Source organism: Melitaea cinxia, chromosome 23, assembly GCF_905220565.1.
Source record: "Melitaea cinxia chromosome 23, ilMelCinx1.1, whole genome shotgun sequence".
In the NCBI taxonomy this organism is placed as follows: Eukaryota; Metazoa; Arthropoda; class Insecta; order Lepidoptera; family Nymphalidae; genus Melitaea; species Melitaea cinxia.
In genome coordinates, this window is record NC_059416.1 from 2,939,098 (window position 1) to 2,955,191 (window position 16,094).

The following is a 16,094-nucleotide window of genomic DNA, read 5'->3' on the forward strand; positions in this document are numbered from 1 at the left end:
CATGCATTTAGTTCGGAATTCAACATGAAAACCAATGAGACTTACGCGTAAATACCGTTTCTACTGAATTAAAAGTTTCAGCGTAAGATATTTAAATTTTGCAAGAATGTACATCAGACGCTTTATCGACGATAGCTATAACATACAATGTGCTTTCTTCAGGTTAAATAACCTACTTTTCACACATACCGTAATTAACTCCAAATACTCATACCGTCATCAACTCACCGTTGTTGCTATCTTAAGTTAACGCAAAAAATTTAGGTCAATGCACTTCTTTAGACGGTATGCATATATAGATCATTATTTTCAATTTTTTATAAATATAACAATTAGTTCTTATACTTTATCTCATAATTAATTACATAGTTATTAATTCGTAAACTTTTTCGTTTTTAATTTGCTTTTATAATAACGTTATTAAATTCAATATCTTTTCTATGTTTATACATATTTTTTTATATATTTTTTATAAACTCAGTAGTATACACTATACACATGAAAAGAGAAAACTTATTAAACGTATTAGACTTCCCTTCTTGTTTTTGTACTTTTACAAAATTATTTTTCTTTTGTCACAGCCATGTGTTGTTCGAACTGTCAAAACATAAATTAAAGCGATTTTATGGCAACATCGTATATAAAAATTTGCTGTCGTGCCTGAAGTTTGTGGCATGTGATGTATCATGAAGTGTTAATTTTTTACGAAAAACTATTGATATATTGGAATGTTTTGTACCTGAAAGTGTTATGAATATATAGTAGTTAGTGCTACACAACTTGTGAATAGTGTATATAGTGTTGTTGGACCAAAATATTTATACATGGATAAAGCCGTCACTTGAGGTTGTTAAGGTTAGTGCTTTTTTCGTCTGTTGTTTGTCTTAAAATAGATTTCAGTGCGGGTTGCAATGATATTTCAGATTTGTTTGTGTAACGCCTTCATGTGACTTTTCAGTTTTTTCATAGGACCTTGAACTAGAAACTTGTAAAGCCTATTTCGTTATCAAGGTTAGGATCGAGTGCGCGCGTTTTATGTCATTCCGATGATGTTTATTTTGGTTTACATAATTGTTGCAAATGCATAATTTCGTCTTTTAAATTGGAAAAAAAAATAATTCGAAACAATACAATTTTTTCGTGAATTAAATCGTTGCATTATAAGTTACTATTTCTTCGGACTTAACCTAAATGTCTCGGTATTTTTTTCGTGATTTTCGTCGTATTAAGATAACTATTAGGCAGTGTGAAGTGCGGGTGTATGTCTTGAACGGTTTGTGGCATATCGATTGCGTTTTTTTTGGCAAGAATTTTGTTTGTGTCACATGACCTGAAGGATTTCCACTAAGTTTGACAGATCAGTGTAATTTTAAACGCGTCTTACTTTACACTATCACTTATCGGCTCTACACTGATAACAGAGAAATGATCAATTTCACGCGCGTTTATTGGCGATAATACCGAAAGAAATGTTTACTACTTAATTATTAGCTAATATTAGGTCACAGTGTTATAATTGCTATTAAACTGGACTATTTTTTTACCATTTTTTTCATGTTTACTCTAAAAATGTCTTCTTGGATGTAACAGGTGATACATATTTTTTTATACATATAAGAAAATAAACATGATTAAATTCTACATGATCTGTCAGTGCTAATGATATTGGCCATGCAATTTAACTAATAACCTTTTCTATTTAAATGAAGTGAATATTCATTAAAGCAACGATCCCTAAGGAGTCATCTGCTAAGATTGCATTACACCAGGATCCTTACTATAACTATACATAAGAAAAGTTAAAATTTAATTTGTCATGCATACAATTACTTCTATTGAGCTTCGTAAAATAGATACCATAACATATGGGTACTATGTTAATATTATTTTATATTTATTTATATATACCAATTGAATATTTTCTATTATTATTCCTTTAAAACATTTAATCTTTCCTAATGTAAAGGCTATAAACAAAATTATGTAAATAAATTTAGTTAAATTTCGTATTTATGTCATAAACCACATGTGGTTAACTAACCACATGTTTTGATTCAAACCTAAAATCACTTGCCAATACGTGATGTAATCACATTTAATTCATATTATTACATTGTAATTATCAGTAAAATGGATTCAAAAGTAAACAATTAGGTATTTATATTATTTTGATGTAATTAACCTTAAGATTTCGGTAATAACCTTAATTTTTAATCATTAATATGGGTACAGAAATTTTAAATTAAAATAAAAAATTAAAATTCTATATTCAACTATTCTGTAAATACTCTATAAAATTCTATATTTTTAATTATTATTTTGTTATAACTTTGACACACGACACATTGAAAATTAAATTATTTTCGAGGAAAATAAAATATGAACAAACGTTAAATATCATCACAAAACTCACATTTCATTTTGAAATTTTCATTCAAAATTATTTTTGATTTATCATTATTTCCGAGTCAGAAGAGTGTGAAAAATGAACTCATTTTTGAAACTTTCATTTTACTTTTTAATTTTATTTATTATAATGAACTGAATGTAAATATAATAAATGACTCATTAGTTCATTTTAAATAATTTATAATTTTTTATGTCTGTTTCAAATTGATTCGTGTGAATATTTGATAGTTTCCTTGTTCCATTAATGGATTGGAGTTATGCAAATACATATTGTTAAAACACCTTTAAAAGATATCTATATACTAAACTTTCTGTGACTCGAAATTTCAAACTATTGTGGTTTTTATTTATTTAAAATTTTGTGCTTCATGCCTTGCTTGAGTTCTACAGTTAATGCTACAATGATAAGCCATTTTTATTCAATCATAAATTTCTTAGCACACAAAAATAAATAAATATACCTAACATGCTAACACCTAACAAATCTAATAACCTCTGAGATTACAATGCAGGGTTACTTTAAATTGTAACAAAGGTCTTGGTTAAACTAAATCTATAAAAACATGAACAAGGAAACACAAATTAAATTCTGACCTACATTAATAAACTATTTGAAATAATATTCTTATCAATTGGATAAATTATCTATATTTGTAAATAATTAAAATAAGATTAAGTTTCATTTGTTTTGGTATTATGAACCTAAATATATAAAGACTTTGTTTTACACAAAGAGTAAGTATCACTTTTAAATATTCATTAGTTGTTCATTTTCTTGTTAGTTTATTATGTTACATTTATTTAAACAATGTCATAAATTAGCTGAACAAGATCATATATTGCAACTTATGTGTCTTAAAATGAGGTTTCACTATCAAATTTATAGATCAATTTTTTTTAGTAAAATTCATAATAACTTTTCTAAAGTACTTCATAATTTAAGAAACATATATAAGATAATATATATATAAAAATGTGTCTAAACTATTCATATGTTTAGTTTCCAGTTTTTTTTTTGTATTTTTGTATGTTTGTTAAGGATAAACTACTGGTCCGATTTTTAAAATTCTTTTACCACAAACTTTTTTCCTTATAACATACACACATGCTTATCTGTTCCTATAGTATGCAACTTAATGCTTGTGTTACGGGTAACAGCTGACTCTTGTAGCTAAATATATATATATATTTTTGATAAATATATAATAAACCTATAAATAATACATATATATATAAATATAACACCCAGTCACAGGTGGTAGTCGCACGGCCACTACAAACTGTGCCAACAGGCTAGTCAAATTAGTGTAATACAATGTTTCTGCAACATAGGCTTTATTTCAATAGGAGAAAACAGAACACCGGAAATGATATACGAAAACTAAATTAAATAACAATTGGAAAGCTAATTATAAATTAACCATCAAAATATTATTATTAGTGAAGTTACCCATTCATTCAATTTCATTTTACAATACATAAGCAAATTATGTATGACATAATGCATGTATGTACATTTAATAATGTCGGATTACATGTTAACCTAATCCCTCTACATATGAAGAGGCCCCTACATATGAGTGACAAATATTTAGCCTAATTTCAGTTGTATCTTATAATGATTATAGGCTTTAACACCCTATTTCAAAAATTTTAATTATTTAAATATATAATTTCTATTTATATATTCGTAGGACACCTGTTACGAAACACATTGTATAAACACATAAAATATTTAATACGAGTTTAGGTTTTTTTTAAATTGTGGCTTCCCATGCCATTCCTATGTGGCATATCATGTCCTTCTGAGTGTTTTCATCTGCTTGGAGTTAAAGCGAGTGACTCACTTTCAATGCCATTTATTAAGAATTTAATAAATAAGTAAAGATTTCAAGTTATTCTATTAAATAATAAATTATATTATGAGTTTAGATTATGTGCTCAAAATATTCCTAAAGTAAATAAATGATATATAAATATTGTACCTTTAATTAATTAGTCCCGTTGCTACTATTTATTGATTTGGAGGTCTGCTTTATTTTTGTTTTTGTATTTTATTACATTGTCAATAGATGTCAAGCCATCAGCTGTTTTGTGTCAGATATATATTTTATAATTATTAATGGTCAGGACTTATGAAATTTTTGAAAAAGTTTCTAGTTTTAATATTTTTAACATTTCTTTGAGTTTAATGTTTTATACAGAGAAATAAAATATAATCGATTCCCATAGAACTACTGAAAAATCGTCTTAATATTTTGTTCCCATTCTCATAATTATTTTCTCATTTCTTTATCTTTACTAATATTATAAAGGGGTTAAGTTTCTAACTTTGTTTGTGTGTAGGGGGTAATCTTCGCAAATACTGATCACGAAAATTCTTTCACAAACAGAAAGCTACACTATTCAGGAGTGACATCAAATCATATATAAAAAACCTCGTGTCACAATGTTAGTTACAATACTCCTCTGAAATGGTTTCTGAATGGCTCTGGACTGATTTTTATGAAAATTTGTGTGCATATAGAGTAGGTCTGAGAATCGGCCAACATCTTTTCTATCTATTTTTCATACAGCTGTTGTAAGGGGGGGGGGGGATTAAGGGGTGAATAACATATATAACAAAACAATGTTTTCGGGGTCAGCTAGTTATTTATATTATTAATTTTTTAATGGCACATTTTGCTCTTTCTATACGTGAAATATTAAACTGCATCTATCTACTTCAAAAATAGTAATTTCCAGCCAAAATAAAGTAACCGCACCAATATTTTTTTTCAGAAACCCTCATAATTGCTGCTCTGTATTTAATATTGTTGCGATTTCTTAACATTAAAAAGCGCTATAATATTAGGTTAATGAATATTTATTTTAATTTATAAAATTAACATTGGATTTTTTTCTTTTTTTTTTACAGAGATGGAGTCGCATATGCTTAATATGTACCATCAAGCCCGGTTTCGTGGTATCGGACATACGACTCCGCAATCAACCACTGAATCTTCATCACCAGAAAGTAGTTGTAATCAAAGTAGCCCAGAATACGCAATGAAACAAAAAACTAGTCAGTTTAAGGGGGCCAATGAAGAGACGTTTTGGGACAGCCATAACGACAGTAATGCCTGGACCCGTAATAAAAATGTAAGTGTATGACTAATATGAATTTTTTTTATATATACAGGGTGACTGGTGAATTACCGTCAATATTTGAGGACCTGATAATTGACGATTGTGCTGTGTGGCTACGGCACTAAAGAATTTAGCCACCCCCTCTCTTCCCGTGGGTGTCGTAAGAGACGACTAAGGGATAACACGGTTTCGCTACCACCTTGGAACTTAAAAAGCCGACCGGTGACGGGATAACCATCCAACTGCTGGCTTTGAAATACACAGGCCGTAGACGGGCAGCAGCGTCTTCGGTGCGACAAAGCCAGTACTGCGGTCACCAACCCGCCTGCTCAGCGTGGTGACTATGGCCAACACACATGAGTTCACGTTATTTTTTGCGTAAACTTGTGGAGTCCTATGTCCAGCAGTGGACTGTATAGGCTGTAATGATATCAAATTAATTACGCGTCGTCTGGACGCCCTAGCTGCGCAGTCGACATAAAACAGGTGTATAGGTACGTCCAAATGCCGCCACGTGTTATGAGGGTAGCAGGCTGCCTTTGATAAACAAGCATGACCCAATCACCCTTGATACTTTAATCCTGGCTTAGGACAGGCAAAATATCAAGATATTTAACTAGTTTAAGCAAAAAATTTGTTGACTGGGTAAATGATGTGAACTTTGGACAAAAATTAATATGAACTGTTTAGGGACCATTCATTTATTACTTAAGACGAATTTTGGTAGTTTTCGACCCCCTTCTATACAATCCCCGCCTCCTATTATAAGAAAAAAAAAATAAGAATAGGCCGACCCCTCCTCCTTGTTTTATTACCTAAGAATCTAAAGGAAAAAATTAATACACGTTTGGTTTGTTTTAATGTTTATTTTTCAAAGTAACAATTTATAGAAATGTTTATTTGCACTTACAAAGGTACTAATAATTTTTATTTTTTGGTAGTAATAAACTTTGGTTTTAATTATTCATCTTTACCGACATAAGATATTCAGTCCGGGGGCTCAATAAAATAAACAATTCACACATTAAATTATTCACATATTAAAATATTAAAATCTTCAACGCAATAACGAGTGTTGTTTACGCAAACAAGTGAAGGCTAGTCCACAAGTGGGGTGTTCCCGGGGGCTGCAGTGCGGGTGGCACGGGTTTGTTGCCATGGAATTGGAAATCGTTTACATATATGCATCTGAGCGACTAAGGGATAGCAAATTTCCAATACCACCATGGAACTAGGCGAAGCCGACCGATGGTGGGATAGCCACCCTACTTTTTAAATACACAGACCGAGGACGGGCAGTAGCGTCTTCGGTGCGACAAAGTCAGCCTTGCGGTCACCAACCCGCCTGTCCAGTGGGCACTATGAGCAAAAACCCCTATGAGTTCGTGGCAAAAGTTTCGGCCCTCAGTTCCCGGACCGGACCTACACTTCATTTATTTAAATTGAAGTTTATGGGAATCTGGTCAAAAATTAAGTACCCATTTTTTACATAATTAGAATGAAAATCATGTAACGAGTATCCTCCTTAAATATTGATACTAATTCACCAGCCTCCTTCTATATACTAGAATCATATCTTAAATAGTTAATGTTGAGTGGTTTCTGTTTTCTTTAATATAAATTGTGTACTATAAATGTTATTTTTTATTATTTTTTCAGGTAAATATGACTCAAACAAATCCCGACACGAGTACAGAGGAAGAAAATGCTGACATAAACGTAATAAATGATTATGAAGCATCCATTGCTGTGCAAATACAAAATAGTTCGCTAGTCGAAGGGGATGACTATGAGATTGTACAAGTATACGAAGTAAATCCGTTCTTAGATCTCGAGGCCTCGTCTGATGAAGATGAAGACGACAATGAAGCCAATTGCCTAAATGAAGACGGCTATGACTCGGAATATGGAGAAGATCCAATTTCCGAACACGAAGAATTGGCTCCTACACATAATATATCTGAAAACAGTGAAAAAACAAGTACACGAAATGTGCCACAAGACAGTTTAGGAATTAATTTCGATACGCCTGTAGTAACGAATATTGACGAGTATTTCGTAAAACCCAATGTCAATAACATATTGAAGGTTAAAAACGAACACGTGGTCAAGGATGTGGATGAATACTTTATTAAAGATACTAAGAAACTGAAGCATCCAAGTGTCGTAGATTATTTTAAAGATGAAGTGCCCAAGACCTTACCGCTTGAAATCTTCGCTCCCGATAACACAGATACAACCGAACAACAGCAGAACCACGAGGTAATTGAAACTGTTGATAACATTGCAGAAGATAGAGTAACGGAATCAGATATGGACGTATTACCAAATATTGAAGATTTGAAACGCTTTATCTTAGAAGAGCCGCCTTATAATAAATTTAAAACTGCACAAAAGTCTCATTCAGTCTCCCTGCCCCATTCTCCTATCCATAATTTGAACTTGGATCCGGATGCAAAGGGGTGTTTAACTTTTGAGGACTTAAATCTTGATTTGTTAGATTTAAGTTTAGAAAATGATAGAGAAAAGTTGAACACGAAAAATGATGACATGCCTCGCACTTTGACGGATGACGATGTTAATAGTTTTCTCATTACTGATAAAAAGGAATCTAATCAACCTGTTAAAAATGAAGATGACTTTAGTCTTCAAGATATGGACATGGATTGTCCCGTTGATGCAATAATTGACACCATCGGTCCTGTTTCTGCTTTCCAATTACCTGATAGAAAATTAACGTCTACACCTTTACCGATTTTGGAATATTGCGTAAAAAAGACACAAGTTAAAATAGAGCCAGAGATAAAACTAGAAAAAGAGGATTTTGTTGACGTGGAGTCCTGCCCTGAAACCGCCGTACCCGTTTTGGAAGCTAGTACTTTAGATTCACTCCTAGAACAATTTGAAGCGACCGAAAACCTAAGCACTACAGACGTAAAGCCAATTGTCAGTGAAAAGTTATCTGAAGCTAAATGTAGTTTGACAAGTGGTATGCGGTTGCAGGACGCTGGGGTACAACTTAATAAAACGAAAATGAAGAAAATTCTGGTAAGCATAAAATCTATATATTTTTTAACTTTAAAATACAAAGGGCCATATCTAACGATAGGACCGGTTTTTTCTTTCTTTCAGATGGCACCAAAAGTGAACACTCTGATCAAAAGGTCCCCCAGTCCCATTCACTCTGATCATGATTATTGTTCACCAAGAAACCGTCGCAGCCTTACCGATTTAAAGGGAGGCCGGAGTCTCCTCAAACCTGAAGTTTTGTCCAGCAACAATAGAATATTAAACTCTAGACATAGGTCGTGTAAAAACAAAAAAGTGGTTTACCATCTCAGTAGTGATGATGAAGCAGACAGTAAAGATAAAAAGAAACCTAAAATAGATGACAATGACATTATAACTAATAAAAAATCTCGTTTAAAAACAAGTCTTAAACCTCGTGTTAATCGTAAGAAACATTCACGTGTGCATAGTGTTGTGAACGTTAGTGGTCTTACCAAGAACAACGATTCTGTGATTGTAGAAAATGCTTCAAAAGCAACAAGTGATAATTCAAGTAGTCAAAAGTCAAATTGCGGTAGTATTAAGTTAGTTATAAAAAATAAATCAAAAGTTATAATTCAAAACTGTGATGTTAGTGATTTAAACAAAGACATTTCATGCGAAAAATCTAAATCTAGTAAGGCTTATAGTAGTAGTTCGAATAAAGTGTCGACTGATGTCAGCAATGTTTTAACAAGTATTCAACCATTGGATAGAAGAAGAATTTCGGATAAAGTATTGACAAATATCAACAGAAGTGTTGATCCATTAGATAGAAGTACTTTGAATAAACAATCAATAAATGGCACGAATATTGCCCAAAGCGTTGAAACATTAGATAGGAGTAATACTTCGAATAAAGTCTCAACATACGTCAACGATACCGTCAAACATGTTGATCCCTTACACGGAAGTAATACTTCACATAAAGAATCAACGCATGTCAAGAATATTGTCAAAAGTGGTGAATCGTTAGACAGAATTAGTACTTCCAATAAAGTATCTACAGATGCTAAGATTACTGATAAAATGTTTCAATCATCAGATAGAAGTAGTGCGTCGAAAAAATTATCCCGACATGTCAAGAATTCTGTCAAAAGTAATGAACCATTTGACCGAAGTAATACTTCGAAAAATATATCAAAATATGTTAAGAATGCTGACAAAAGTATCGAATCTAAAGGCAGAAGTAATACTTTAAAAAAAGAATCGTCAAACGTCAACAACATAGTTAAAAGTGTTGAATCTGAACCATTAGATAGAGTAAAAAATAAAAATGAAAACCGTGAAATAAAGGAAACATTAAATGTAAAGCACGAGGAGAACTCGAAACAGGAACACTTTTATACCGCTCTGTTTAATAATAAGGAAGACGTACGAGTCCCTAAGGCTATTGATGTAACCTCGAAAGTAACAAGAAAAGATGAGGGTTGTAAAGTTACTTTGATAGATGTACCAATTATTAATGAAGTAGAACAGCCGGTTAAAAAGAAGAAGTTAAATTTGAAAGAGTATAAACTAAGGATTAGCAAAGGTATATCCTCAAACGATGGATCGCCACAAGTAAGTCCGGAGTCAATATTCCCGGAAACACCGTGCAATATAAATCTTGATAAAAAAATTAAAATATCTAATAATGTTACTCCTAATAATGTTTCACCACCAAAAGAAAACTTAGAAACGGATGCTCCGAAAGCTATTTTTGATCCTATTCTAGAAGCATCTAGAAAAGTATTAATGAATATTCAAAAACAAAAAGCTAAAGCATCAAAACGCCAAGAGAGTGTTTTGATACAAAAAGTTGAAAACCTTGTACTTCAACCCCTTATTAGTGATGAAGAAATGTTAAAAATTGTGGGCATGACTCCAAATGTTATGCCTGTGCCAGTAGATGTTCCGACACCTCGAGAGCAACCAAAAGACTATGACGAAATTATTTTAGTTAGTATAGGCACCAATACAGATGAAGGTTTATTAAAACCCACTGAAAAACAGACTCTTAGTAGAAAACGTAAATTAGAGTCTCCACAAAGAGAAAACAAATCGACGATTAACTTTAAAATCAAAAAAATGGATTCTGTATTGAAACAAAACGTTTTCGAAACTGTTAAAAATCAAAAAAGTCCAATCGACGATAGGAATCGGTCTGATATTAAAATAGATAAAGAAAGGTATAAGGACATAACAGCAACTCTTAAGAGCGTTGAAAAGCATGTCGATAAGAAAATCTCTAGCAATTCACTATTCGCCAGCATTCAAGATCTTGTCAAGAAAAAAGCTCCAACAGTTACTAATTCAAGTAACGACCGTAAATCGTCAAAGTCTAATTCACCAGTTGAGGAGAAGGAATTTAAATACACAAAGCCAACGATAGTAAGAGAATATGATAATGCTGCTCCACACGGTGAAGACAAAGTTATACTTCACTTGGAAAAGAACAGACAAAAACCTGAATACGTTACGACTTGTATTCAGACAGAGGCGACTGCTGAATTTGTAGATTTACCCAAAATAGGTCACACGGTTACCAGAAAACAATTCTCCGTCTCTCCGAGAAAAAGAAACGACAGTGACATGTCCATGTCAAGTGACTGCAGTCCAATTGTTCCCAAAAACGTACAGAATGTTATGTCTACTAAATTGGACGAAGGAGTTAATGTGAAGTCTAGAACAGAAACTAGACATCCAACAGAGGTATCTCAGTATCACGAAAAAAGGTCGCGATCACGATCAACTAGATACGATGTCAAATATAGAAGATCGAGATCACAATCTCGAAATCATCGAAGAAAACGCTCTCCTAGTCGTAATCGGTCGCGATCACGTGGTCATTACAGACGTTACAGACGATCCGACTCACCTTATAGAAGGAAAAGACGATCAAGGACTAGGTCACCTTATCGTTCTTCGAGGCGTTCTCCATCTGTTAGAAGACATTACAGATCAAATCATTCGCGGTCAACATCTAAAATCACCGATCGAGTTAAATCACGCAGCCCGATCGCTAAAAAACGACCTAGTCCCCAATATATCGTGAATAACATTGAAAAGCTTACACCGATATCCCTAACGCCTCCGATGAGGAAGCCGACTATATCTGCCAGTTCAGAATCATCGTCTTGTTCGTCATCATCTTCCGGTTCATCATCGTCGTCCAGGTTTGTAGGAAATTATTTAATGTGGATAAAATATTCAATAAAATGTTTTCAGTAATGGCATGACATCTCTGAGAGAATATGGATAATTATTTCATATTTATTGATAGCTCGCCATCTTCGAGCGGACTATCGGCTTCGTCTAAATCAAAGGCCTCATGCAGTCCTAACAGAAAGGAAGAAGTTTACAGGGCTAAAAGCTACCGAAGCTCCTATAGTTCAGAAGATAGGTGAGAAAACAAATTATTTTATTATTAAACAAATTATTATTATTTAATTTTTACCTTAATTTTGATGAAATATATTAAACTTAATTTTGTTAAAAGTTTTTTTTTTTAACTTCAATAGTTCATTTTTATAATGATTGTACAAATATTTCTGAAATACATGACTGTACTCGTAAATTTAGTATTTTTTTCTTTCATCATACTTGTTCTAAAAAGTATATAGAGTTACTATTACTATATATATTATTAGTTTATACTACAATAATCACAGCAGTAAAATCAAACAAAGTTATTATTATTATTATACTCATATATATGTTATGATTTTTTACAGGGACAGCGCAACGCCGGTTGAGGAGAGACGTATAGTATTTGTAGGAAGGCTCGATAAAGATATAACGAAATTAGGATTGAAGTCCCAATTTGTCAAGTTTGGACCTATTACCGAAGTTCGCTTGCATTCTAAAGAGGATGGGTAAGTTAAAAATTAACATTACCTTAAATAAATCTGACTGAAGTAAAACTTTCTATCTTCACTAACTTATATCTCCCTCTCAACATCCGTTCGTCGCGATCACACTTTTCGTAACGCTCTTATCAGGCATTCAACAGCTTACTCCTAAGTCAAGCGTGCGTAAAAAGATTTTACTTCAAAAAATAAATAAATTAGTCATCAATATGCAAACACGAACACAAAAAAAGTGTCTGATATGTTTGGCAATTATGTACTTTTATTGATGGACATAATATATCGCTGAGGGATAATTTTTTTTATGTGCAATTAAAAATGTCCTTTATTTATTTAGGAATAGTCGACTGTGTTTTAAATTTTTTTTATTTTTATTTCTAGGTCACGCTACGGTTTCTTGACGTTCCAGCGTCCTATGGACGCTTGGTCGGCTGTGGAGGCAGGGAAAACGTTCCCGCAGTATGATGTGGGCTTCGGGGGCCGTAGAGCATTTTGTAGACAGAGCTATGCAGATCTTGGTAAGTTCCTCTTGCCAATTGCTCAAATTATTTTTTTTTGATAACACAAGAGACACAAACAAGAATAAAGTCCTCCTGATGGTAAGCGGATACTGTAGATTAAAGACATTTGCATTACCTTTTTTCCAAGTCATTGAGTCTACCCCTGAACCACCCTGGAGCTCTTTACCTTACACAGGAACATAGTATCGGTTGTAAGCATAGTAGCAAGCAGGTATTATTTACTCCCAGTTAATAGTGGGGGTAAATAAGCCCCAGTCAGTTTGAACCAATTTTCCAGAAAGATATTTCCTGCTGTGCTCCATTTTAATATCATTTATTGTTAGACAAGCTTGGTTGCATTGAGGTTTTCGATAAAATTGCGGGTATCGCTTTTATTCTGTTCTCGATACCCATTTGGTTCAAATTTGGTCTTGTATAGTGTGATAGATTTCAAATACTATATGTGTATCTAACAGACGGCCACAGACAGTCAATAGCCTACTTAAAGTTTGCTCCTAATAATTATCTCATATATTTAAGACTTTCATTATAGTCATAAATTTTATCTGAATGACCTAATGTACCTAGCTTTGAAGTGAATCATACAAATTAAATAATTGATAAGATAAGATTAATACATGCTTGCAAATTAATGATAACAAAATAAAATAAATATCTTTAGCATACTCATATAGCATATACACAGTATGTTCCTGAGATAAGCTTTTAATGCTTATATTGTAGGTAACACCCAATTTATATTAATGTATTTTTTTAAAGTAATATATATATATATTTATTACACCTAAACTCAGGGAATCGAACTTACAACCCCTAGAGAAGAAAGTAGGGTCACTAAAAATAGCTCTGAGCTATTATTTTTTTTGCTATATTCATTATTACTACATATTATGCAACTTAATAATATAAATTCTCTTACAAATTAAATATTGGCTTGAATATTGTGTTAGTTGAGAGCAAATCATAATATATTTTCTTTTCACAGATGGCCTAGAGGCCAAATACACCGAAAGTGCGTTCCACGGTCAAGCAGTGCTGCCCATACACCGAAACAACGATAATATGTCGTTTGATCAGATGCTTCTCGATATGAAAAAGACATTGAACAAAATGAAAGGTGATAAGAAAAGCGACGATATGTCCGCTTGACGTTTACTCAATCTTTGGTATATTTTAATAAAAAACGTAGTGTCGTATACGTTATTTGTGCTCGTCGTGACGTTCGGATGTCAATTATCACGCGTCAACTGACAGCTGTCACTGTCAATGTCAAAATGACGGACGCGTTCAGTGTGCAATGAAAAAGACATTTTAGTTTGTTTTCTTTCTTCGCTCGTACCTCTTTAGTGAAATTGTTTTAGCGTGTATTTCTTTAGCGATTTAGTTTTGTAAATAGTAGATTATTAAAGTACAGTTTTGTACAGTTTAACACTACCTCTTTATGTAAATATTGTAAAATTTTTGTATTGTGTATTGTGTATTTTGTATTGGCTTTGAAATTTAAAATTTTGTTCGTTCAATTTTAAATATAAGCCAAAATTATGATACTTTTTTTTTTTAAATCAGTTTGTTCATTTCTAAAAAAAAAAAAAAATCATTTGAGGCTAATAAGTTTGTTTAAGCTTTTTTTATTTTTAAAACTATTATGTTACCTACGATAAATAACAATGGTTTTAATTGCTTTTAAAAAATTAATGTTACTGTATAGCGAATTTTATGTAAATATTACATATAAGTGTAAAACTCATAGATTTAATTAGTTATGTGGAAAATCAGAACTAGAATTGTTTAATTATGTAAAAAACAGATTTATAATAAATCCTCTTTCGAGAGAAATACAACGGTAGCTTTAGTCTATAAATGAACAAAACGCTTCCAAGTTATGCTTAGTGCCAAAATTTTTCCGTTCCTATTTTTCTTAATTATAAAATTTACCAGGGGGTGAATGTAGGCAGCTTTTATAAATTTCATATATATATTATATATAAAGTATTTTTTGCAATGATATATATATTATACACAATAAATTTAATCACTAACGTCAGACTGTGCTTTTTATTCTGTATATATTATCCAATTCAAAATAGCATTTTATAACAAAAAGATTTTATATAAATATATATACATAATAACTCCCCGTAAGTTTCAGATGTCTTATTTTACTCTCAAAGTTTCATAAAATTTTAATAAAAATTAAACTGACGTAGGCAAAACAATATTAGTGCGTTTTCTCCTAACCCATGGTTTCCAGATAGCATAACTACCGCTGCTAAGACTGCTGAAATAGACTGTTTAGATTCGAATAGCTTAATACATTTTTTTTGTTCATTAGAGATTATTAAGTTTATTAGGTTACCCCCAGTTTTTAAGTATTCTTTAAAATGGAAAAAAATATAAAAATTATGACAAAAATCGAGAAAAATAAAAAAATTCTTGTAACATTGATTAGATGTAGAAAAATTGATAGAAGTATAAATGACATTCTTCTTTTGATTTAATAACTGTCTTTTCAAAATGAACTATACCAATAGTCAGAAAAAAAATCATCTGTTGTAAAATTAATTTGCTTAAACAAAACCTAGTCAATTTAAGTAAATTGTGTTTCTTTGTTGTGATTATATTTATTTAAATAATATAAATATGTTTTATTAAGTTTTAAGCTTAACTTAACTGAAACACAACATTTAAAACGGATTATCTTTTAAATCTTAAAAATTATATATTTAAAGCATAACCACTAACTTCCATTCAAATCTAGTTTACAGAAAATCTTTGTATTTTCTATTCTCATCATCTTCCTGCCCTTATCCCACTTATGTGGGGTCGGCACAACACGTTTTACTCTTCCATTCTTCTCTATTATTCGTCACTTCAGCGCTTACTCCTTTTCTTTCTCATATCCTCATTCACACAATCCATCCATCGCTTTTTTCGTCTGCCGATCGCTCTTCGTCCTTCGACATTCATCCCTACCATTCTTTTACCAAATAGCGTTCATCCCTCTTCATTACGTGCCCATACTACGCTAACCTATATTCCTCATTTTCTCTGTCACGGGTGCTACTTTCAAACTTCTCCTTATATACTCATTTCTAATCCGATCTATCCTCGTCTCTCCACACATCTATCTTAGCAT

At 32.0% G+C, this 16,094-nt stretch overlaps 1 protein-coding gene across 1 annotated transcript; it reads left to right on the plus strand.

The window, feature by feature from the left end:
- Positions 1–639: 639 nt before the first annotated feature.
- Positions 640–14,475, plus strand: LOC123664936. Its single transcript, XM_045599303.1, has 8 exons — positions 640–855; positions 5,327–5,550; positions 7,198–8,586; positions 8,671–11,738; positions 11,867–11,971; positions 12,303–12,443; positions 12,819–12,955; positions 13,944–14,475. The coding sequence occupies exons 2-8, from the start codon at positions 5,329–5,331 to the stop codon at positions 14,105–14,107; spliced, it is 5,226 nt and encodes a 1,741-aa protein (XP_045455259.1). The 5' UTR covers positions 640–855; positions 5,327–5,328; the 3' UTR covers positions 14,108–14,475.
- The last annotated feature ends 1,619 nt before the right edge of the window (positions 14,476–16,094 follow it).